This window comes from Vombatus ursinus, unplaced genomic scaffold, assembly GCF_900497805.2.
Source record: "Vombatus ursinus unplaced genomic scaffold, bare-nosed wombat genome assembly UNPS02014847.1, whole genome shotgun sequence".
Lineage (NCBI taxonomy): Eukaryota > Metazoa > Chordata > Mammalia > Diprotodontia > Vombatidae > Vombatus > Vombatus ursinus.
Genome location: NW_020954625.1, coordinates 20,613,417 through 20,640,077, shown reverse-complemented (window position 1 = coordinate 20,640,077; position 26,661 = coordinate 20,613,417). Strand labels below are relative to the sequence as shown.

Here is a 26,661-nt window from a genome sequence, read left to right as displayed (position 1 = left end):
CACTTGAATGAATGAATCTTTGTATAACTGTGACATACATATCTACACATAATTATTGAAATCATGGAGCTTAATTGATAACTCTACTACTTCATTATTATATATTGCATCCTAATGTAAAGGTATGAAAGGAAAAGAAAATAATTTGGATAATTATACAGCATAAAGTAACATTTAAAATCCACAGATATTTTATATTTTAATATATTCTAGATTTCCTTAAAATCAGTTTGTAGATATTTAATAAGCATCAGGCTCTTGAGATTGACTTACCATCTTCATTTCCTGAAACAATAGTGTATACAATACTTTGATTGATGGCTGCTGCGTTGATAACACCAACTGGAGTCCCTATTGGTGCAAGTTCGCTTACTGGAGGTGGTCTGCAGAATTAGACAAGATCATTTTTTTCCTCGTGTTAATCTTTGATATGATACAGGTTTGCATTTAAAGATTAAATATGTATAGTATCAGCAAAGGCAGACTTTCCACAAGGTTGATTGCTAAAGTCTTCAGGGAGGTGAGAGATTAAGACATCAGACACAGAGACACAAGTAAATTCAGCAGTATCTTACTGAATAGGAATGCTTCTTCACCCAGGGCAATAAAGAGTAAACACAGGAGTGCCATGGCAGTATTACACAACTCATTAATAGGCAATAGACTGAACAGAGGGTACTTTCCTGATTAAAGAAAAATAAAACAACTAACTGGGCCATCTCCCTAGCATTAAAATTCTGTTATAGCACAATGATGCTAATGGTATTAACCAGGCAGTTTTTCTTTCTCGCCCTTGTCCCTCCTTAACTCCCATCTTTCTCCTTCCCCAACTACTTTAACTGCAGGACATTTTTAAGTAGAAAGATAATCACAAAATAACAAAGAGAAAATTAAGTTTCCTATGGAAAATCAGCTTCTTACTCATATTTTGGGCTTTGTTAACTCTCTTTCTTATCTACATTCCAAGCATCATTTTCAATATATTATTATTGTTTCTCATAAGGCATTAATTCATTTTGTAATGATAGCAGAAGTCTTATAATCTCTTCCAAAGGATTTTTCCTAATCATCTTCATGTTTCTTCACCTTTCTCAATCATTGCTTTCTGCTCTTAAATGCAGGTGATGGTTTTACTACTTGGGTTGAAAATAGACTCCTAATTATTCTTTAGAGTCAGCTGTAATGCCATATGTAATCACTCTGTCTTATATCGAAATATTATTGGTCAATGATCTTTTTTATTTCAATCCCTGATTCTCTGCCTGGGATGTCCTTCAAAATTATCTCCTTCTTATCATTTACTTTGACAAAACAGAATTTGTTATGTTTTCCTTAAAACTCTCCTGACTCTAAACTGTCCAGTCTCTGCTATGGATGCCACCATCTTTTCAAGGACCCAGGTTCACAGCCTTGAAGTCATCCTGCCTCTTTTCCTGTTACTGCTTCCCATGTCCAAGCAGTTTGAAATTTTGTCTTTTTTCTCTTCCCTCACTGAGACTCTGCCTGACTTCAAGCCCACATCACCTCTCAGCAAGACTGTTGTAATAATTGCCTCCTCATCTCTCTTTTTCTAGTCTCTAGTCTCTAATTCAGACAGTTTTGCATTGGGGGTAATGTGATGGATTCATGTCTCACCCCAGGCCCTTGCAAGCCTAGATAAACCATTTAAATCAAATCAATAAGCATTTCTGAAGTACTTATTATATGCCAGTATAATGCAGTACAGTGGTAAGTGCTGGGGTTGTAAAGAAAGATAAAAAAAATCCCTGGATTCAAGGGACTTATTATTTTTTTTTAATAAGAGAGACAAGAGGCAAACAACTGTTTACCAACAAGATATTGACAAAGTTAACAGCAGGTAATTCCAGAGAGAAGCCAATAACAGTAGTGGAGAGAAACAGGGGAGTGGGAAATGCTTGTAAAAGCTGGAATTTTAGCTGAAACTTAAAGGAAGCTAGTGAAGCCAGGAAGCAGAGATCAGGATGCAATCCATGCTAGCCAGTGAAAAGGCAGGGATCAGAGAGATGGGGTACGCTATATGAGGAAAAGTGGGAAGGTCAAAGTTCTGAGTCATAGAATACATGGAGGGGAGGAAAATGTAAAAACAAAAAACAAAAAAAGGATGAAAAAGCTAAGAAGAAACTGGGTTCCAAAGGCTTTTAAAAGCCTGAGGATTTTGCATTTGATCTGGGAGGTGACAGAAAGCCTTCTTAGCTTTATTTCTCCAAAATTCTGTTTTCTCATCTGTAAAATGGGAAGATATTAGCACCTATCACCTAAGGTTGTTGTGAGTATCGAATGAGGCAATGTGTGTAAAGGGCATTACAAGCCCAGAAATGCTGCATAAACATGAGCTATATTTATGGGGCACTAGGGGATGGGGGAAGGCAGAGGAGGAATGGGGCAAATTATCTCACATAAAAGAAACTACAAGGAAGAGCTTTTACAGTACAGGAAAAATGGGGGAGCAATACTTGTATCTTAATCTTATCTAAATTGATTCAAAGAGGGGAAGATATCTATATCTATATACTCAATTAAATATGGAGATCTATCTTCCAACAAGGAAATAAGAAGAAAAGAGGATAAGAGAAAGGGGGATGATAAAAAGAGGATGGAGAAAGGGATGTAGTTGTTGAGTCATTTTCAATCATCTCTGACTCTTCATGAACTCATTTGTTTTTTGTTTTTGATTATTTCTTTTGGCAAAGATACTGATGTGGTTTGGCATTTTCTTCTCTATATCATTTTACAGATGAGGAAACTGACTAGCCCAGGATCAAACAGTAAGTGTCTGAGGTCAGATTTGAACTCAGAAAGATGAGTCTTCCTGACCTTATGCTCAGCACTCTATCCGCTATGCCACGTAGCTATCCCCAAAGAATGCAGTGGTCAGAGAAGGATAAGAAGAGAGAATGGAAGGAAATACACAGTTAACAATCATAACTGTGTATAAGAATGGGATGAACTCACACATAAAACACAAGTGAATAGCAGAATGGATTAGAAATCAGAATCCAAGAATATGTTTTCTACAATCAGCATACTTGAAATAGAAAGATATAGAGAAAGTTAAAGTAAGGTACTGGAGCAGAATATATTGTACATTAGATGAAATTAAAAAAAGGCAGGGATGGCAGTCATAATCTTAGACAATGCAAAAACAAAATTAGACCTAAGAGATAAACAGGGAAACTATATCTTTGAAACTACAGAAATGACATCATGGTCAATGATGTAATATCAACACTAAACATATATGTGCCAAATGGCATAATATCCAAACTTTTGGTAATGTCCAAATTTTTAAAGGAAAAATTAAATCAGTTACAAAAGAAATAAACAGTAAAAACTATACTAGTGGGAGACCTTACCTTCCTCCTCTCAAAGCGAGGTAAGTCTAACCATAAAATAAATAAGAAGTTAAGGAGATGAATAGAATAAAAAAATAGATATGATGCACCTCTGGGAAAAATGAATGGGAATAGAAAGAAGTATACCTTTCTCTCAGAGACATATGGCATCTTCACAAAAATTGAACATGTATTAGGGAATAAAAAACCTCACAAATATAAAAAAGCAGAATTAAATGCACCCTTTTTACATCTTAATGCAAAAAATTACATTCATTGAAGGGCAGTAGAAGCACAGATTAAAATAATTAGAAACCAAATAATCAAAACCTAAAGAATAAGTGGACCAAAGAACAAATCATAAAACCAATAATTTCATTAAAATAATGACAATAATGAGACAACATAGAAAGCCATGTGGGATGTAGCCAAAGCAGTACTTAGGGGAAAATTTATATCTCTAAATGTACATCAATAAAAGAGAGAGAAAGCAGATCAATGAATTGGTCATGGAATTCATTGTGATTCACTAAGAAAACAAAATGAAACAAAACTAAACTAGAAAACTAAATAAAATTAAAAATCCTCAATTAAATACTAACAGAAATCTTAAAAATCAAGGGAGAGATTAAAATTGAAAGAAAAATAAACTATTGAAAATAAATAAAACCAGAAGTTGTATTTATTAAAAAAATGACAAACCATTGCTTAATTTGATTCAAAAAAAAAAAAGAAAATCAAATTACCAGTATCAAAAATAAAATCGGTGAATGTACCACCAATAAAGATGAAATTAAGTGACTTATTAGGAGTTATCAGTAAAACTGATGATCTAAATGAAATAAATGAATATATACAAAACCATAAATTACACAGATTAACAGAAGAGATGTTTCCATATTAGTCATTTTGTGAAAGAAAGCCCAACCCCAATCAACTGGAGAATGGTTGAATAAGTTGTGGTATATGATTGGATGGAATATTATTTTGCTGTAAATAACTCCATCTTAGACAAAGAAATAGAAGGAGGCATAAATGAGCTTTCTAGGAAAAAATCTCCAGGAGCAGATGAATTTGCAAGTGAATTCTACCAAACATTTAAGGAACAATTTATTCTGAAACTACACAAATTATTTGCAAAAAAAATAAGTAAGAAGTACTAATAAATTTATTTTATGACACAAATATTTTTTTGATACCTAAACCAGTATGGTGAGTAAAATCCAACAACAGCAAACTAAGGCATATTTTCTCTAAGCAAGATAAATTTATTAACAATGGCATGCATAGCTGTTTAAAAAAATGGGTTAGACAGGCTGAGTTGGGTTAGTAATCAAGATGAGGAGAAATCCCTCTTTATTGAGATACAAGAAAGGATACCAATCAAACTACCAAGGAGTTATTTTATAGAACTACAAAAATAACAAAATTCATTTGGAAGAACAAAAATTAAAGGAATCTGATAAAAAAATGTGAAGGAGGGTGACTTAGTAATGCAATTACAAAATACACTACAAAGTGTTAATCATCAAAACAACGTGGTACTAGCTAATAAATAGAATAAATAATTAATAGAATAGATTAGGTAAAGAATGGTAAATGATCATAGTAATCTACTGTTTATCTATCCCAAAGACCAAAGCTTTTGTGGCAAGAACTCACCATCACACAAAAATTGCTAGGTAAACTATAAAGCAGTTTGGCAGAAATGAGGTATAAACCACCATCTCCCACCATATACCAAAGTATGATCAAAATGGGTAAATGACTTAGGCATAAATGGTGATATCATAAGTAAAGTAGGGGAGTGTGAAAAAATACACTTGTCAGATCTATGGATAAGGGAAGAATTTAGAACCAAAGAAGAAGGAGAAGAACACAGGAAAAATAATGGATAATTTTCATTACATGAAATTTAAAAGTTTTTACATAAACAAAAGCAGGGCAAGCAAAATTAGAAGGACAGTCAGAAACTGGGAGAAATTTGTTTTACACTAAGCTTCTCTGATAAAGGCCTAATTTCTCAAATTGGTAAATATAAATATAGAGTTTATATAAATATACATACATATATTATATATATGGAACTGAGCCAAATTTATATGTCAGTATTTATACATACACATATTTATATATACACATTACATATATATTATATATATATATAAATTGAATTACATATACTTATATATATATAAAATTGCATTATATATATAAAATAGTCATTCCCTAATTGATAATTGGTCAAAGGATATGAACAGAATAAGAAATCAAGACTGTTAATAGTCACATGGGAAAATGATCTAAAGTGTTATTTATTAGAGAAATACAACTTAAAACAACTCTGAGGTACCACCTCATACCTATCAGATTCACTATGATGACAGAAAAGAGAAATGATAAATGCTGGAGGGGGTGTGAAAAAATAGATACACTAACATTGCTGGTGAAGCTGTGAACTGAACCAACCATTCTGTAGAGCAATATGGAACTGTGCCCAAAGAGTTATAAAATCGTGTATACATCTTGACCTAGTAATACCCAGTACTGTCTGTATCCCAAAGAAATAAAAGAAAAAGGAAAATTATATATATATATATATATACACTCACATATATATGTATATACATATGTATTTATATATACATACAAATATATACACACATACAGACATATAAAATATTTTATTTTTAATATTTTATTTCCCCAATTACATGTAAAAACAATTACATGTCAAAACACATCCCTCCCTCCTCTTTGAGATGGTAATCAAACTTATATAGGTCATACTTGTACAATCATGCAAAACATGTTTCCATATTTGTCATTTTGTGAAAGAAAACTCAACACCATCAACTGGAGAATGGCTGAATAAGTTGTGGTATATGATTGTGATGGGATACTGTTGTGCTATAAATATATGATGAGCAGGAAGCTTTCAGAAAAAAAAAACAACTTGTAAGATTTATATGAACTGATACAAAGTGAAGTGAGCAGAACCAGGAGAAACATTGTACACAGTAACAATAGTGTACAATGAACATCTGTGAAAGACTTAGCTACTAAGATCAATGCAATAATCCAAATCAGTTCCAAATGACTCATGATGAAAAATACTATCCATGTCCAGAGAGAGACCTGATGAATTCACAATGCATATTGAAACAGATTTTTTATTTTATTTTTGTTTCTTTTTGCAACATGTTTTATATGGAAATATGTTTTGCATGACTTCACATGTATAACTGATACCTTATTGCTTCTCTCCTCAGTGGGGAGTGGGGCAGAAGGGAAAAAGAGAATTGGAACTCAAAATTAAAAAAAAAGATTGTTAAAATAATTATCTTGAGAAATTTTTATGGCGATTACTCTCATTGTTGTTATCACTGTTACTTAGTCCTCCTATACCTATCAAATTAACATTCCTAAGTCATAGATCTGACAATGTTAATCACCTACTCAAAACTCTTTAGTGGCTTCTTAGTGCAGCCAAGGCAAAATATAAACTCTACAACCAAGATTTAACATTCTCTGCCATCTATGTTTCCAGATTTATTTTATTTTACTCCCTTTCATGTGTAACTCATTGTTGCTATAATAGCTTTTAACCCTCCCCCAAAACTCACCATGATAGTATTCATGTCTATGCCTTCATCTGGGTTGTCGTCCTATTGTAGAAATGCTCTTTTTTATCTCATGTACCCTTTAAAAATTCCTCATATTCATCAACACTCAGCCCAGGTGCCTTCTATGGCAAATCTTTATTGATCTGCCTTGGTCGTTAGTGCTGTATTCCTTCTCCACAAACTACTGTTTTATTTACCTGTTTACAATTGGGCTCCACCCCTGTAAAATGAAAACTCCTTCAAGGCAGAGATTATGTTCATTTGTGTCTTTGTATCCCTAGAGGAGAGCTCAGAGTTATGACCTGATAAAATGTCGATGAAGTGAGTTGTGCCTGTTGCATAATTTTATTTTAAGCGCTAACTCTATGAAATTCTTCCTTTCTAGTCTATTCACTAACAATGTGTCCAAATGGACATGATCTTTGTATATCTTTAGATCAAATACAAATTGTTTCATTTTGGCTCTTATAGCATAAAGTTCTTGCGTGTGGAGACTCCAGTTTTTGCCTTCTAGGATCCATAGTGACAAATATAGGACCATAAATTGAACAGAAATGCTTGTTGATAAAAAAAATAAGACTTCACCTTGTCCTAGATTATTTTTTTAACAAAGGTATTTTGACAGAATTCCTTAGGCTATCAATCAACTTTTCTAGAGTAAAATTTCACTTTAGACATTGGCAATTAAATTAAGAAGGGTTTTATCTATTTTGTCTAGACTTAGTCATATTGTAGTTTCAAATTAATTGAGTACTTGCCAATATGTGAGAGAGTGAAGATTATCAAATAATCGTTAACTTAAAAGCTGGAGATCTTTAAACAAATTCCTATGTCAATCATTCAACAATTTAGTGAATGATATGAATGGTTACTGAGGTAATAAGGTAAACTATTTTGGAACTGAACTGAACTGAGACAATTCTTGACACTTGATCACATAGATAAGTGAAAAGTTTGAAGCTGTGTATTTTCCCAAGGGAACATGGAACAACACATAATCAATGTGAAGAAGTTATCATATATTATTAAAAAATAAAGGGAAATACACTGACATAGTTTAAAAGAAACATGATCAAAAAAGAATATGGATGACATATTATGAGAGATGCATGACGGTCAACTTGTATGTCATTTTCATATTCATTTGATGTCAGAAGATCACGAGGAAGGAACAGAACATATGGAGTAGATCCCTGGTGGTGACTTTTTGGTAAGACATGAACAAGATCTGCATGGTACAGGATGTGATGGCATTAATGAGCCGCAGTCAGTGTCATTGGAAGGAAGACTCATATTTATGAGAAAACCAGGAGGTAGTAGTCAATTCCACAAGCATTTATTAAGTGTTTACTGTTTGTCAAGCACAGTGCTGTTGTTCAGTCATTTATGCCATGTCCAACTCTTTGTAACCTCATCTAAGGTTTTCTTGGCAAATATACTGGAGTGGTTTGTCATTTCCTTTTCCAACTTATTTTACAGATGAGCAAACTGAGGCAAACAAGGTTAAGTAGCTCATCCAGGGTCACACAGCTAGCAAGTATCTGAGACCAGATTTGAACTTGGGGAGATGAGTGTTCCTGACTCCAGGCCTGGCATCCTACCCACTGTGCCACCCAGAAGACCTAAGAACGGTGCTAATTGTTAACAAAACTAAAATGAAATTAAAAAACAACAACAACAACAACTACTACTACTACTACAGAATCTCTCAAAACAGTATCATTTCATGGTCAAAAGAGAGCTGGATTTAGTCAGGAAAATATAAGTTCAAATCTTTCGTCTCCCTCCACATGTGAGATTATGAACAAGCCACTTAATTTATCTGAGTCTCAGACAATCCTTTAATTGTATAGGGGGAATAAAATAATGCCCAATGTTTAGAGCTAGGGTAGACTTTATTGAAAATTCTCTCTTAATGAAATCCTGAGTCATTGACATATTACTCTAAGTCTAGATAAGGCGTCCTAAATGTTTTCTGCTTACTCAACTCTGGCCTGTTTACCATGGCAGGTGGGGATCCCATCGTGTGACTGCAACACACACACACATGCACACACACACACACACACACATGCACACATGCACAGTTCAAATACTTCTGCAAAGATGATTCCACTCACCATCAGTACATGGAATGTGTGCACACTTATAGATAACACAAAATCCTGTAGATCTCAAAGATGAACAGCTCTTGTTGCAAGAGAACTCAGCAGGTATCATATTCAAATAGCAACCCTGAGTGAAACAAGGCTGGAAAATGAAGGTCAGCTTACTGAAGTCAAAGCTGGATACACATTTTCCTGGACTGGCTTCTGTATAGGGAAGTCCCATGAAGTTGGTGTAGGTCTTCCAATCAAAACTAACTTAGTCAACAAGCTGGTATGCCTACCGAAAGGAGTGAACAACAGTCTCCTGACAATGCAATTGCCACTTGCAGGAAATGCCACTCCACCATCATCAGTATTTATACTCCCACCATGATGAACCCTGATGAGGTCAAAGAAAAAATTCACGAAGACCTGGAGACCCTTATCATCAATGTATCAAAGGAGGATAAGCTTCTAATTCTTTATGCTAGAGTAGACTCAGACTATCAGATGTGGATGGGCATCTTTGGTAGGAATGAAGTTGAAAACAGCAGCAGCAATAGTCACTTACTACTGAAGATTTGTGCATTCATGACCTTCTCATCACCAACACTGTCTTCCATTTACCTAAATGCAACAAAATGTCATGGATTCACCTTCACAACAAACATTGGCATTTAAGAGACTATGTCATTTTAAGGAGAAGAGACAGATGGGATGTGAGAGTGATGAAGGAAGTATGTGACAGGATGCTAGACTGATCGTAGATTATCCTTGCTAAGCTAAATGTTCAAATTCAACAAAAAGCAGTAGCCCCAAGGCAAGATGACTACCAGAAAACTTCATGTCAACACATTAGATTGCTTCTCTGAGGAGGAACAGTTTGTTGCTAACTTGGAACATAAGCTGAGCCAACACACAGTTGGCGACAGTGGAGCAGAAGAGGAGTGGGCAGCTTTTAGAGATTTAGTGTGCATCACTGCATTTACTCATCTGGGTCAGAATACTTGGAAACATCGAGACTGGTTTGATTAAAATGATGGGAAAATTCAAAAGTTGCTCATTGAAAAAATGAGAATGACGCAGGGTTTACAAGTAGGATAATTCATCCGTCTTTAAAAAGGCATCATTTAACTCGACCAAAAGTTAAGTACAAGTGAAGCTTTGAGAGATGCATAATTGTTGACTCAGGAAGAAGGCAGATGAAAATGAATTTTATGCTGATACTAACAATCCAAAGCACTTTTATGATACCTTGAAGGCTATTTATGGGCCAAGGATGCATGCTGTATCTCACCTAGTCAGTGCTGATGGAGTCACATTGATTAGTGGTAAGGACATGATCCTGGAGAAAACTTCAATAGTGTTCTTAACAGACTTTCATCAATCAATGCTGGAGCCATTGATTGTTTACCTCAGGTTGAAGTTAATCCCATTGTAGACAAATTCTCAACTGAAGAAAAGGTTTTGAATTCCATTAGACTCCTCTCCTGTGGCAAAGTACCTGATACTTATTCTATTCCAGCTGCAATTTACAAAGTAGGGGGTCCATTGTTTATAAACAAGCTGACTGAAATTTTCCAGGTTATATAGTAAGAGGAGATTATGCCCCAGGAGTTCAAGGATGACTCCATTGTACATCTCTATAAAGGTAAATAAAATAGACTATCCTGTGACTATCATGGGGGTGGGGGGTCTATCTCAGTCATTGCTGGCAAGATTCTTTCCAGAGTCCTCCTTAATAGACTTATACTTCACCTGGAAGATGGTAATCTACCTGAGAGTCATTGTGACTTCAGAAAGGGTCAAAGAATGGTCAATATGGTGCTTGCTGACCAACAACTTCTGGAGAAATTCCAGGAGTGGAACAGAGGTCTGTACACTACATTCACTGATGTGATTACGGTCTTTGATACTTGTAAACAGTCAGAGAGCTTACGGGGAATTATGTGAAAATGTGGTTACCCAGAGAAGTTCATCAGTATTTATATCAATTTCACGATGGCATGCTTGCCCAGTGTCTGGATAATGGACAATGCTCTTGCACTTTCCTAGCTACCAATGGAGTGAAAAAAAAAAAAAAAAACCTGTGTGCTGGATCCCATGCTTTTTAGTGTGGCATTTTCAGCCATGTTTTCAAATGACTTCAATGAGGACAGACAGCATCAAGATCAGCTGCTGAAGTGATGGTAAATTATAAAATTTGAAATGGCTATAAACCAAGACCAAAGTGGAGGGAATGTTGGTGAATGATTTTTTTTTTGTTTGTTTGCAGATGACTATGCACTCAATGCAACCTCTCAAGCTGAGATGCAATAAAAGTATGGATTAATTCACTGCTGCTTGTGCTAATTTTGGCCTAACAATTAATACCAAGAAAACACAGGCACTCCACCAGCCAGTAGCACACTAGCCATACATGGTACTATTGGTTACAGAAAATGAAGAAATTTTAAATACTGTGATAAGTTCACTTACATTCTCAGTATACTTTCCTGGGATGTACACATCGATAATGAGGTTGCTACATGCATTGCCAGAGCTAGGTAAGTGTCTAGGAGGCTCCAGAGGAAAGTGTGGGAAAGAAGAGAGATTAGACTGACTAACAAATTGAAGGTCTACAAAGCCATTGTGCTGACCTCATTGTTGTATGCCTATGAAACCTGGACAGTATACCAGTGCCATGCCAGGAACCTGAATCATTTATATTTCAATTGTCTTAGGAAGATTCTGAAGATCACAGTGCAAAGATAAGGTACCAGACACTGAGGTACTTTCTTGAACTAAATTGCCAAGCATTCAAACTCTGCTGCAGACAGCACAACTCCTATGTGCTGGCCATGTTGTTAGAATGCCAAATGTATGCTTTCCTATTTTATGAAGAACGCACACAAGGTTAGAGCTCATATGGGGTCAGAAAAAAAGCAATACAAGGATACTCTCAAGGTCTCTGTAAAGAATTTTGGAATTGTCTGATCTCATACAAAGCAAAAGCAAAAACAGACCTAATTAAAAGAGAGAAGGAAAGGAACTACATTTTGCCAAAAAGGTACCAAAAACAATATAGTGTATCCATACTAAACATATATGCACCAAGTGGTATAGCATCCAGATTCTTAGAGGAAAGGTTACATGAGTTAAAGGAAGAAATAGAGAGCAAAATTATACTAGTGGGGGGTTCTCAAGCTCACCCTCTCAGAACTAGATAAATCTAACCACAAAATAAAGAAGGAAGAAGTTAAGGAGGTGAATAGAATTTTAGGAAAGTTAGATATGATAGACCTCTGGAGAAAACTGAATGGGGAATGGAAAGGAATATACCTTTTTCTTGGCAGTACATTGCACCTACACAAAAATTTACCATGTATTAGGGCATACACACCTCACAATCAAGTGCAGAAAAGGAGAAATATTAAATGTATCCTTTTCAGATCATGATGCAATAAAATTATGTATAATAAAGGGCTATGGAAAGACAGACTAAAATTCAATTGGAAACTAAATAATCTAATCCTAAAAAGTGAGTGAGTAAAACAATAAATCATAGAAACAGTCAATAATTTCATCAAAGAAAACAACAATAATGAGACAACATATGGAAACTTATAGAATGCAGTAATGGTACTTTTTAGGAAAATTTTATATCACTAAATGCTTACATGAATAAAATAGAGAAAGAGGAGATGGATAAGTTATGCATGGAACCAAAAAAGCTAGAAAAGGAACGCATTAAAGATCCCCAATTATATACCAAATTAGAAATTCTGAAAATCAAAGAAGAGATCAATAGAATTGAAAGTAAGAAAACCATTGAACTAATAAAGAAAAGTAAGATTTCATTTTATAAGAAAACTAATAAAATAGAGGAACCTTTGGTTATTTTGATTCAAAATAAAAGAAAACCAAATTACCAAAATGAAAAGGGAAATTCACCACCAATGAAGAGGAAACTAAAACAACAATTAGGACTTATTTTGCCCAGGCCTATGAAAATAAATCTGACAATCTAAGTAAAAAGGATGGGTACTTACAAAAAAAAAATCAAAATTGTGTAGATTAAGAGAAGAGGAAATAAAATATTTAAATAATTCCATTTTAGAAAAATAAATTTAGCAAGTCATCAGAATGAACTCCTTAAGAGAAATCTCCAGGGCCACATGGATCTATAAGTGAATTCTACCAAATATTTATAGAACAATTAATTCCAAGACTATATAAACTATTTGGAAAAATAGGTGAAAGAGTTCTATCAAATTCTTTCTATGGCAAAATGCGGTGCTGATATCTAAAACAGGAAGATTCAAAACAAGAAAGAAAATCATGGACCAATTTCTCTAATGAATATTGATGCAAAATTTTTAAATAAAATATTAACAAATAGATGACAGCAGTTTATCACTGGTGAGATTTATACCAGGAATGCAGAGCTGGTTCAATATGAGGAAAACTATCAGCATAATTGGCCATATCAACAACAAAACTAATGTAAATCATGAGATTATCTCAATAGATACAGAAAAAGCTTTTGACAAAATACAGCACCCATTCCTATTAAAAACACTATGGAGCATAGGAATAAATGGAGTTTTCCTTAAAATGAGAAATAGTATCTATCTTAAACCATCAGGGAGCATTATATGTAATGGGGATAAGTTAGACGCTTTTCCAATAAGATAGGGGTGAAGGAAGGATGGTCATGATCACCTTTATTATTTAATATTGTCTAGAAATGTTAACTTTAGTAATAAGAGAGGAAGAAGAAATTGAAGGAATTAGAATAGGCAATGAGGAAACAAAACTATCCCTCTTTGCTGATGATTTGATGGTATACTTGAAGAAGCCTAGAAAAAAATCTACTTTAAATAATTAACAACTTTAGCAAAGGTGCAGGATATAAAATAAACCCACATGAATCACTAGCATTTCTGTATACTACCAACAAAGCCAGCAGCAAGAGATAGGAAGAGAAATTCCATTAAAATAACTGTATACTATATAAGATATTGGGGACACTACCTGCCAACACAAATCCAGGCACTATATGAACACAATTATAAAACACTTTTCACATAATTGAAGTCAGATATAAACAACTGGAAAAATATCAATTGCTCATGAGTAGGTCAAACTAATACAATAAAAATGACAATTTTACCTAAATTAAATTACTTATTCAGTGCCATACCAATCAAACTACCAAAATATATATAGAGAGAACTGAGACAAATTTATAAGAATACAAGTCATTCCCTAATAGATAAATGATCAAAGGATATGAACAGGAAGTTTTCAGATGAAGAAAATAAAGGTATATATAGTCAAATGAAAAAAATGCTCTAAATTACTAATGATTAGAGAAATGCAAATTAAAACAATTCTGAGGTATCACATCACACCTATCAGATTGGCTAATTAGAGAAAAGGAAAATGATGGGTGTTGGAGATGATGTGGGCAAATTGGAACATTATTGCATTGCTGGTGGAGTTGTGAACTGATCCAACCATTCTGGAGAGCAATTTGGAACTATGCCCATAGAGCTGTAAAATTGTCAAGTTACATAAATTTTTTTGGTAATACTACTTCTAAGACTGTATCCCAAACAGATCATAAAAGGGACAAGGACTCACATGTAGAAAAATATTTATAGCAACTCTTTTTGTGGTGACCGAGAATTGGAAATTGAGGGGATGCCCATCAACTTGGGAACGGCTGAACAAGTTGTGGTATGTGAATGTAATGGGATACTATTGTGCTCTAAGAAATGATGAGTCGTCAGATTTCAGAAAAAACCTAGAAAGACTTACATGAACTGATGCTGATTGAAGTGAGCAGAACCAGGAGAACATTATACAGAGTAATAGCAACATTGTGTAATGATCAACTTTGATAGACTTGACTCTTAGCAATACAATGATCTAAGACAATTCCAAAAGGCTCACGATGGAAAATATTATCCACATCCAGAGAAAGAGCTATGGAGTCTGAATGCAGATAAAAGTATGCTGTTTTCACCTTTTTGTTTTGTTTTATTTTTTTCTTTCTCTTGTTTTTCCCTTTTGTTTTAAATCTTGTTTCACAACATGATTAACATGGAAATATGTTTAATATGATTGTACATGTATAAACTGTATCAGATTGCTTGCCATCTTGAGGGGGGGGAGATAGGGAGGATGGGAGAAAAAGTTTGGAACTCAAATTCTTACATATATGTTGAAAACTTGTAATTGAAAAAAATTCTAATAAAATTAAAAAAAAATGATTTTGGAATTAATTGCATGACATGGGAGACACTGGCACAGGACTGACCAGCCTGGTGTGCCCTCATCAGAGAAGGTCCTGTGCTCTATGGACAAAGCAGAATTGAAGTAACTAAAAGAAAAGTAAGATTTGCAAACATAGAGAATTCACCCCAAATATTCATACGGATTATTAGTGCTGGACTGTGTAGAGCATTCTGAGTTCATTTTGGTCTGATCAGTCACAGATGGATACATTGCAACTCATAGTGATGTCATTTTGGTCTTCTTCAAGAATGAACGGCAACAACCTAATCTAACTGTTAAGTTACATCAAACAAGAGATAGGAAGATACATGGCAACATGACTCGTGTCTTCCAAAGGCTAATAATGAAACCATATGGAATAGTCTTAAAAAAACTAACATGCAAAATGACAATTAGGTATTGACTTGTTCTCAGTGACTCTAAAGAGACATTCTTTGAGTAAATTATTATAAAAGTTCTTTATGTAATATAAAAATGAGTTATAATACATGGACATTTCCAACTTTCAAATAATGAATCTCTATCTGTTCAATCAATTAGAAAAGCAGAGAGGGATTGGTATCAAAATGTAGCAGCTAATGAGACTTCATGTTAAGACATGCTGTGGGGAAGGACAGAGTAGAGTCTATTGGTCCAGCTGGTGATTATGATAAAAGGTTTGACATTCTGGACTTTCTGTAATTAGCCTCTTCTTGGATCTACACACTCTCTCTTTCTGAGGCTGCACTACAGAAAAATGATGCCTTCAATTAATGCACCATTAACTTTGGAAAATGACATCGTTTATTTCATATATTCAAATGAAAACACTGCGAAACTATTTGTGTTTCTGCTGCATCATCTTCCACATGAGGGTGGACATAATACAAGAGCAAGAAAATGGCATAATTTAAGAAGCAATTTAAATCCTGGGCATACCGTTAGAAACATTTAGAATTCTATTTGTTACTGAATGCTCAAAACACATTTTGTTCCGGCCAAAACATTTCCTTATTAACCTTTGTCATAATTGTTCTTGCTAATATCTTATGACTGAAAATAAAACCTACCATGATAAAATTCAATTTTCTTCTGACTAGAATCAAATGAATTTGCAAATAATGAACATCAGGTAACAATAACAACAACAACAACAACAAAACCCAATCTTTCTCCGTTCAGACAATTGAGGATATGCTTTATTTTCTATTTATGTTACCATAAATCATCAACATCTAATTAGTTCTCATTTTTCTTCTTTTCATTACCTTATTCTCAACTAATATGGATTTTGTCAAATCTGAATTTCAGAATCTACTGATAAGTGTCCCAGAAGTATTAGGTTACCAGTGGGTTCCTTTCTTTTCTAACATATTTTTCCCCTATTCCATTTTCCCTAGTCATGTTTTATAGTTGTTTGTGAGTCTATACTCATTTTGGTTTTTCTTACTTCAATGAGTACACTCTGTTCTGTTGAAACTCTTGCTTCAAAAAAAGTAAATTCATTCTAATGTGTTTGATTTATTTGGGAACATTTTTAGCATCACCTGAATGAGAAACATAGCAATACTGACTGTATAGCTTCTAATGAAGACTAATGGTCATCCACATTATTGTCTGCAGGTAGACATACACCTATAATCGTTTGTATGTATACATCTCTAGTTAGCCTCATATCAATATGTAGATCAATATTCTCTAGACAATAGCTCTTATTTCTAGCTCGAAGTCCATCTTGAGCACCATTACCATCTCTATGAAATTCCTATTTGTTTACACTAATGTCAATGTTGACATTGATATCTATTTTTATGCCTACCTTCATCTCTACTTTTAAACATTATAGTCAAAGGACACAGCCTACTTGCTTCTGGATCATCCCATAGGAAATGGTGTCATAAGTTTAGATGAATGGGTTAATGGAAAAAAGAATTTATTAAACATTTAGTACGGGCCAAGGACTGGGCTTGGTGCTGGGGATACAACTTAAAAATTATTTCTCATATATTAGTCATTCTGAAGGGATGAGATAGATACAATTCTGGTCCAGTCCCCCATCTCTGAAGAGAGCAGAGTACCCAGCATCTAGATTAAGCTCAATGTCCTTCTCCTCTCCAGGCAGAAATCAATCTCTCCATTGGAGATAGGAAGAAAGATTCCAGAGAAATCATTTCTTGTCTCTTTGTGAGATGAAAGAACATAGAACACTCCATCATCCTCCTTAATTTTCCTCACCCAAGACAGTCTATCTGTCACTCAGACCTTTTCTCTAGCCATCTCCCATGCATGAAAAATTCGCCCCTTTTATCTCTGCCTTTTGGCTGCTCTGACTTCCTTCAAGTTCAGTTATCCTGTATATATGTGTGTATGTATATGTACATGTACACATATGTGTATATATTTTAATGCATATGTTCATGTTCACATACATATATCATAGATATATCTCCTGTGTATGTATACTGCATATATGTGTGTGTGCATGTCTATGTATATCCTGTGTATATATACATATATAATGTGTGTATGTATGTATATCTTGTGCATGTTTGTATATGTGCATATATACATACCTATATACATATATCTATCTCTATCTTGCTTGTACATAGTTGTTTGCATTGTGTCCTCCCGTTAGACTATGAGCTCCTTGGGAGTAGGGGCTATTTTTGCCTTTCTTTGAATCCTTGGCACAGTTCCTGGTACATCATTTGCTCTTAGTAAGTGCATACTGACTTGACTTGATTCTTGATTCTCTTATAGTAGTTATTGGAATTACTTCCCACTTCAAATTTCTTATATGTTATTTATCTGTGCAAATGCTTTATTCTCTGGGTAGAATGTAAGCTCTTGAAGACAGATAATTTTTGTTTAATTTTTGTAACCTCATTACTTACTCCACTGCATTTCAATTCAATTTAACCATATTTATTAAGCATTTGCTCCAATACAGGCAGCTAGGTGGCCCAGTAGGTAGTGCACAAGGCCTTGAATCAGGAAGACATGAGTTCAGATCCAGCCTCACACACTTACTAGCTGTGTGACCCTGAGCAAGTCACTTGATTTCTGTTTGTCTTAGTTTCCTTCTCTGTAAATGGGGATAATAATAATAGCACCTTCCTCCCAGGGTTGTTTTCATGATCAAATAAGATGATATATGTAAAGCACTTAGCATGTGCCTGGCACAAAGGAGGTACCTTTTAAATGCTAGTTATCATTATTACATTATAGAAACTATAACTAGCACCAGGGTTACATGGACAAAACGTAATCATGCATTCTACTTTCACATGGTAGAAGGCTAATAAATTATTGTTGACTTAATGATGTATCTTAAAACCTAAATAAAACTATTTCTTTTTAAACAAAGGCTCATTTTAATTACATGAGTGGGTGGAAGAGAGAGTAGGGGAAGAAGAACAAGCCAGTCACAAACAGTCCAGAAATAATGAAAGTTAAATTTAACTTTTATTTTAGGCTTAAGAGGTAATGATGAGAAGAAAATTAAAATCAGGTACACAGAGACCTTCAACTGCTGATGCTTTTAGTTGTTAAATTTTGTTTGTAAATGAATGCTATAAAACTTTCCCAGGAATTTAACCTAATTCAGTAGCTGTCTTTTTTTTTTCCTCTGGAGGGACCTGCCCAATGGATTTTAATACATCTGACTTCCAGGTATGTGCATTATTGCCAATTATGCCCAGTATAAAGAAATTAATGAAAATGTGATAAAGCCACTGAGCTACCTATTATTCCATAACCTTATAATAGATTACATTGATCTAATAGAAATTTAATCAAAATATACCAGTTTGAAAAGAACATGAAACTAAAATCTAGTTCCCCTAAAACTCCATGAGGTTTTTTTTTTTCATTTTGAGTCCAGATTATGGCTTTTATCATGTTAAGGAACTACCTATGATGAGCCATTCTCTACCAATTCTGATTGGTGACTCTTTTGTTCCTTAGAGAGGTCCCTGAGAAGTTAAGGGACTTTCCAGTGTCCACGTAGCTAGTCTCTGAGTAACACTGACTACCCTGGCAGGGCACAGGGCAAGCCCTCTTACATTGTCAGGGGCAGGATTGGAAACTAAGTTTGTTTTTTTGGTTTTTTTTTTTTGGTAATTGGGGTTAAGTGACTTGCCCAGAGTCACACAGCTAGTACATGTCAAGTGTTTGAAAGAGCATATATTTATAGCTGAGAGGGACCACAGACGCAATTTAATCCAACACTTTCATTTTGCAGTTAAGGAAACAGGGACAGAAAAATAAAGGGATTTGGTCATGCCTGTGGTAAAGTGCAAGGGAGGCAAATATCAACTCCCTGTATATATAAAGCAAATTCCTAAGAATTAGAGCTTCCAATTGTGGAATAGGCCTCTTCACGAGGTAATACATTTTCTCTAGATATTTTCAAACAGAGGATAAACAATCATGTGTTGAGACAGTATTTTTTTAATCTTAACATTTTATTTTCCCCAATTACATGTAAAAACAATTTTAATATTTTTTTGATTTCCAAATTCCTTCCCTCCCTCCCCAGCCCCACTCATTGATAAGGCAAGTTATTTGACATAGGTCATACATGTGTAATCATGTAAGTCATTCTGTGAAATAAAAGACAAAAAACCCCAAGAAATATAAAGAAAGTAAAGAAAAAGTATATTTGATCTGCATTTAGGATCTATCAGTTCTTTCTCTGGAGACAGAAAGCACCTTTCATATGTCCTACAGAATTGTCTTGGATCATTGTATTGCTGAGAATAGCTAAGTTATTCATAGTAGATCATCATACAATATTGTTGTTACTGTGTACAAAGTTCCCTTGGTTCTGCTCATCTCATTTTATGTCAGTTCATGTAAGTCTTTCCAGGTTTTTCTGAGAGCATTTTGCTCAACATTTCTTAAAGGACAATAGTATTCCATCATAGTCATACACAGCAACTTGTTCAGCTATTCCCAAATTGATGGACATCCCCTCAATTTCCAATTCTTTGCCAACACTAAAAGAGCTGCTATACATATTTTTGTACATATAGGTCCTTTTCCTTTTTTTATCTCTTTGGGATACAGACCTAGTAGTGGTATTGCTAGGTCAAAGGATTTGTATAGTTTTATAACCCTTTGGGCATAGTTGAATCAGTATACAACTTCACCAATAGCACATCAGTGTTTTAATTTTCCTACTTCCCCTCCAATGTTTGTCATTTTCCTTTTCTGTGATATTAGCCAATATGACAGGTATGAGGTAGTAGTTCTGAGTTGTTTTAATTTGCATTTCTCTCAAAAATAGTAATTTAGAGATTTTTTTTTCACATGACTGTAGATAGTTTTGATTACTTTGTCTGAAAACTAACTGGTCATTTCCTCTGATCTTTGTCAATTGAGGAAAGGCTCTTATTTCTATAATTTGATTCAGTTTTCTCTCTGTTTGAAAAATGAAGTCTTTATCAGAGAAACTCACGGTAATTTTTTTTCACAGTAATGACTACCTTCTATGTATTTCCCTTCATCCTATTTTCCCCATTTATCCTACTCTCTCTCTTCTTCTACGCTGTTCTCCTTCTATGTCTGTTCTCAAAAGTGTTTTGCTTTTCACTTTTACCTCCCCCAAACTGCCCTCTCTTCTATCAGCTCCCCACTCCTCTTATCCCCTTCCCTTCCTACTTTCCTGTAAGGTAAGATAGATTTCTACACCCGAGTGTGTATATTATTCCCTCTTTGAGCCAATTCTAATGAAAGTAAGGTTCATGTGTTCCCTTCCCCACCTACCCCATTTCCCCGCCATTGTAAAATCTCTTTCATGCCTATTTTATGTTAGATAATTAATCCCATTCTGTCTCTCCCTTTTCCCTTTTTCTAGTGCATTCTTCCTTCTCATGCCTTAATTTTATTTTTTGGGGATAATCTTACCATCACATTCAATGCACACCTCTGCTTTCTGCCTATGTATATTCCTTCTAACTGCTGTAATGATGAGAAAGTTTTTTTAAGGACCTGAAAATATCATTTTGTTGAGCAGGTTTTAACAAGGATTCTTCCTTAAGTAGGTATTGGACTGCATGGTTTCTGAGCTGCTTCTAACTTAAGAGTTCTATATTTTCATTTTTGCTTGAGATTTTCATATTTTTGTGACTCCTGACATTGGTTAGGCCCAATTATTTCACTAGTTTCATGTTGTCAATAATGATAGTTTTTATTTGCATCTACTATGTGCCAGGCACTGTGCTAAACACTTTGCAAGTAGTATCCTACTTAATACTAATGACAACTCTGGGAGGTAGGTATTGTTATTATCCATCCTGTATAGTACAGGAAACTGAGGCAGACAGATGTGAAGACTTGCCCAAGGTCATCCAGTAAGTATCAGAAGCTAGATCTGAACTCAAGTCTTCTTGGCTCTACCCAACATTTTATCTACTCTACCACCTACCTGTCTATGCTACTAGGCAACTCAGAATCTAATGATGCTTCCATATCATGTGCAACTCTTGTCCATGTTATCCTATTAGAGGCTTTCTTCTAGGTTTCTGTGCATTTTTTTTTTACTAACGGTGCAACACAAGACTTTCCTTGTTATATTTCCCTTTTACTATGTGACCAGCCCAAGTCTTTATTCTGATCATACTTTTCCTGGATACCACTTTTGACATTTTCTTGGGTTTAAGTTATTATTAGAAATAAGTCATATCCACTGAGAAACTGAAGTTAGAAAATGAAGAATCTGATGCTGTATTATATAGGGTCAAGTAAAAAAAATAGATTCTAGAATTCAATTTTATTTTACTATATATTTTAAAAGCCACAAGAGTAGTATTTTATTGCTAACATTTCCTTTCTTTTTTTTAATCAACTTTATAGTAATGATGTATCTCATAGAAATACCCACTTAAACATTGTTGCCTCAAGCAAATCTGATTTTAGCAGTGTTGGTAAATACTTCACAGGTGCAGATCATGTCTCTTCAAGTTTTAATAGACACTTGTCAAGAATTAATGCAGCTGGAAAAAATAAACCACTGCCTGTTAGCCAGCCTTGTGGTGATGAGTCCCGGATCAAAACAACTAGATCCCATCAATATCCCTGTGTTTGACAAGGTTCCAACATACTAATGCATGCTTGAATTTTATAATCAGAAGATACAGCCTTTGAGAGTCCATAATACCAGATTACTATGTTGAAACTTTAGAGAAGAATTCTCCCTAGAATTTTAGGTCCGACCAATCATTTCTTCCAACTCTTTTTAAATGGGAATCTCTTCTCCAAAATTCTTGCCAAGCAGTCTGTTTCTGTAACCATGACAAGAGGATGTTATATTCCTGGCATCCCCAGTTGGAAATTGGAATTCATTTCCCCATTTAAAAATGTGCTTATTAGATGGGTTATAGAGTGAAACTGTTAGGTACAGAGATCTATGCTAGATCTAGAATCAGCAAGACCTGAATTCATATCTGGCCTCAAACACCTACAAATTGTGTCTCTGGGCAAAAAAAACAAAAAATAAATAAAAAACAAAAAACAAAAACAAACAAACAAAAAACCCCTTAAGCTCTGTCTGCCTCAGTTTCTTTATTTGTAAAATGGAGGTAATAATATCTACTTCCCTAGGTTGTTATGAGGATAAAATGAAAAACAAAATATTTATAAAGTGCTTTGCAAATCTCAAATCTCTGTATAACTTTTTTTTATTTCTTTCTTCTTTTTTTTTAATGTATCAGCCGCTGTACTAGGTATTGGAAATGCAAAGGTACTAATGAAAAAGTCCTTTTCCTCAACGAGCTTACATTCAGTGAATGAAACATTCTCTCGTGGTTCGCTCTGGCCACTAAGCACCTTAAGAATAGCATTTCCATGGGATGTTTGCAAGCCATACACTTATTTACAGAAGCAACATGATGTTGTGACTAAGGCATTATCTTTGAGATAGGAAGACCAAATTTGAAGTATACCTCAGAAGTTTACTAGCTGTGAGACCATGGGGCAAGTCACTTATCCTCTCTAAGCTTCATTTCCTCATCTCTAAAATGGGGTGGCCAAACTTGATGATTTCCAAAGTCCTTCCCAGGTCTAAATATATGATCATATGGACTTTTGGGACATGGTTCAATTGTGAATTGGAGATGTCTATACTCTACTTTTTAAGGTACATATACTTTAAATACAATTATAGCTAACCTTGAAAAGAGAGATAAAAAATTAAATATAATGTAAATAAATAGAGATCCTAGGAAAAGTTAAAGGAAAGACACTGACAACAGCAAAGGAAATAGATGAAGGGAAAGGTTTATCACCATGGAAACACAGTATTTTATTTGTGGTTAATACTGTTATAAACTGGGAAAGTAGGAAATAGGCAGTTAATCCCTTTATGAACAAAGTCCTATTTACAGGGACACAAATTTAAAAAAAAAACAGAAAACAAATTTAAAAAGTAGGTGAAGCCATTTTCTCTATATGTAGGCATATTTTGTATTGCATTGCTGTTTCTTAGAAAGATTTTGTATTTTTTTCACCTTTTGAAATTTTCTCTAAAGCTATTTGACTTACTAATTCAAATCATCTCTTTAAAATGTAATGTGCCGATGTTTGTACTTTTGTAAGGATGATGGTAGGCTTCTTTAGTCTGAAAAATAATTTTATTTATTTATTTTTCCCTATTGAAATGTTAACTTCAGCTGTTCACTTCTCCATGGGTCCATCATTATGGTAGTCTCCGGCTCTTCCCTTTCTTCACTCCATAAGGGTTGTTTGCATTTTTGCAGCTCTTAAATGAGCCTTCTCCATCATTGTACAACAGGTGCCATGCTCGTTATACACCCATTCATCACAGAATGGACTCCATTCAATTGCTCCATGAAAAGGTCTCTGAGGAATTTGATTTGTGTGTAAAATGTATTAAGTTTATTGAATTGTCATCTGTGAGAGATTTGTCTCTGTGAATCAGTAGAGTGCCTCTTCCCTCTCAACTACAGACTTGCCTATAATATGTTCTTTTCGGTTAAAGTCTATAGATGTACTTTAAGACTTCAATGAATCTGTGTTTAGGCCAACATGGGCTCTTGCAGCTTAAAATACAGATCTCAAAACTTTTATAACTCGATACATTATTTTCATGAGTTTCTGTGACAGAAAAGCATAACACCCTGGTGAGAAGATTCTGAACTTAGTTTGTCTCATCCCGAGATTACAAAAAATCTCATTTTAAGTCAGGCTTGGTTTAGATTGGGTTGGTGATTCAGGTTCAAAAATAGAACAAATAAGACACCCTTCAACCATATAACAGCAGTCTTTCCATTTGGGAAAATCTGTCAAAGTTTGTCCTCCATGGGCATGGCCTTGAGAAACACATGTTGACCACCATACCAAGATGAGACTGAGATTGGAGAGGTACAGATTCAGCATCCCAGGGATAACGAAATGAAGAGGTTATGGGAGTAGGCTAACCATTGCAGAATGAATCCAAGTTGAGTACCAATGGATGGGAGGTGCACCAGTTTTGGTTAATCCCTTCTTGAGGTCTTATTTTCTGGTTTCTTCAGTAGTAGGTCTGATGGGGGTGTGTGTGTGTGTGTGTGTGTGTGTGTGTCTATCCTCAGAGCAACTAAGACAGGTAGAACAAGTGGTTTGGATCCCAGTAGGGATGCCTAAACCCCCTTGACAGGAGCAGCTGCAGTCACAATTATGTTTACAATCTACCAAAACCTTCATATTTTTATTTAAGTTTATTCCTTCTCCTCTTGCACAATGAAAGTAGTTATTAATATAAACTATGATGAATCTTTCCAAATTTAATGTTAAAGTTTCACCAACCCTTAACAGAGATTATAGTAAAAGCTGAAGTCACTCAAGGTCTCTCTAATGCCAAAGGTATTTCTATCCAGGTATCTCTCAACTGAACATAGTTAATCCTCATTAATAATATTTTGAAAATATGTGTTCAGAGTATTGCCCTTCTTGCTGGAAACAAACACCTAATCCTGTTCACAAAATTGGTGTTCTTTGATCTATTCAAGAAAATTTGACCTTTCCTTGATATTTACCTCTCTGACTGATGACAAGTGAATTCTGGTTTTTCTAAGTGTCTCAGCCCATCATTCTCGGGCAAATGTCAAACATCCTTCTTCAGAACTCTACCTCACTGGGCATGATGAAGTCAACCTCATCTTATACAAGATTTGATATTTAGATTTCCATTGAAAACTTTCATATTTTGGTCATGGTTAGTTCATTGAAATCTATTTGTTCACCTTGAATATGGAAGTAATTCAATGATTTTCCAAGAAATTCAAGGAAATCATTTAAAAATCTCCATCGTATTTCTAGTTTAAACTAAATTATTTCAGGCTATTAGTACTATGGAGGCCAAAAATATTTAACTAAAACTAAAATAAATTGACCTTTCAGATGGACCAACACACAATAGGGAGATGCACAGTGGGTGCACTTAGCCTGGAGTGTATTACTAAGGAAGCCTTGTATGCAATAATTAACTGAAACACATCATTTTAATCAATCAAGCAGCATTTCTTAAACACTTATGGTGTGTTAGCCTCTTTATATACAAAGGAAGGCAAAGACACAAAAACTGCCCTACATTCAAGGAGCTGACATATGATTAGAGGAGGGAACATTTAAAAAATATATACATACATGAGCCATAGGGCAATGTAATGTAGCATAATAATAAGACAGCTGGCCCCAGCACCAGGAAGATCTTAGTTCAAGTACCATCTCTGATAAATATTGGCTCTATGGAAGTTTTTTAACCTTTTAGCAACCTGAGCAAATCTTAGTGACTCTAAGTTGTAGAGAAAGAACCAGTTGTATTCATAGCACTACCTTACCAGGGAATTCCTGTATTAGCGAAATAATAGGTCAATCTAGTTCAGTATCTGATACAAACATCTTAAGAGGAAGGTAACCTTCAAGCTGAGTGTTGAAGTAGTGTCTGCGACATGCAGAAAGTAATGTTTGAGCTGATTCTTGAAAGACAAAAAAGGTCTCTCAAAAAAGATCTCGAGTCAGAGGTGAGGGATAATAAATGAAGAATCATAGAGACAGGAAATAGTGTATTTATGAATTAGGCATGGAGGGTAACATTGACAGCCTAAGGTGGTTTTTTTTTCCAGGAGATATATGAAAGAATATAAGAAAGACCTCCAAAACCATAGAAGACAAATTAGATTATCAAAGAATGTGATGGTGTGAATAGGTCACTATCTGCACCAGAGTAAGGAGCACCCACATCAGTGAGATCAGAGGTTTATCAGAGTATCAGAGAAATATGAGCTTTTGCAATGGGTACAGATAGTCCTATAAAAGTATGACATT

General features: G+C 34.7%; 1 protein-coding gene across 1 annotated transcript in view; it reads right to left on the bottom strand.

Moving 5' to 3' along the window:
* The window catches only part of PCDH15 (protocadherin related 15), a 1,147,277-nt gene that overhangs the window by 150,638 nt on the left and 969,978 nt on the right, over positions 1-26,661 (bottom strand). Inside the window, exon 24 of the mRNA XM_027840684.1 lies at positions 274-383. Within this exon, the coding sequence (XP_027696485.1) occupies positions 274-383 (110 nt within the window). The remainder of the gene's footprint in view (positions 1-273; positions 384-26,661) is intronic.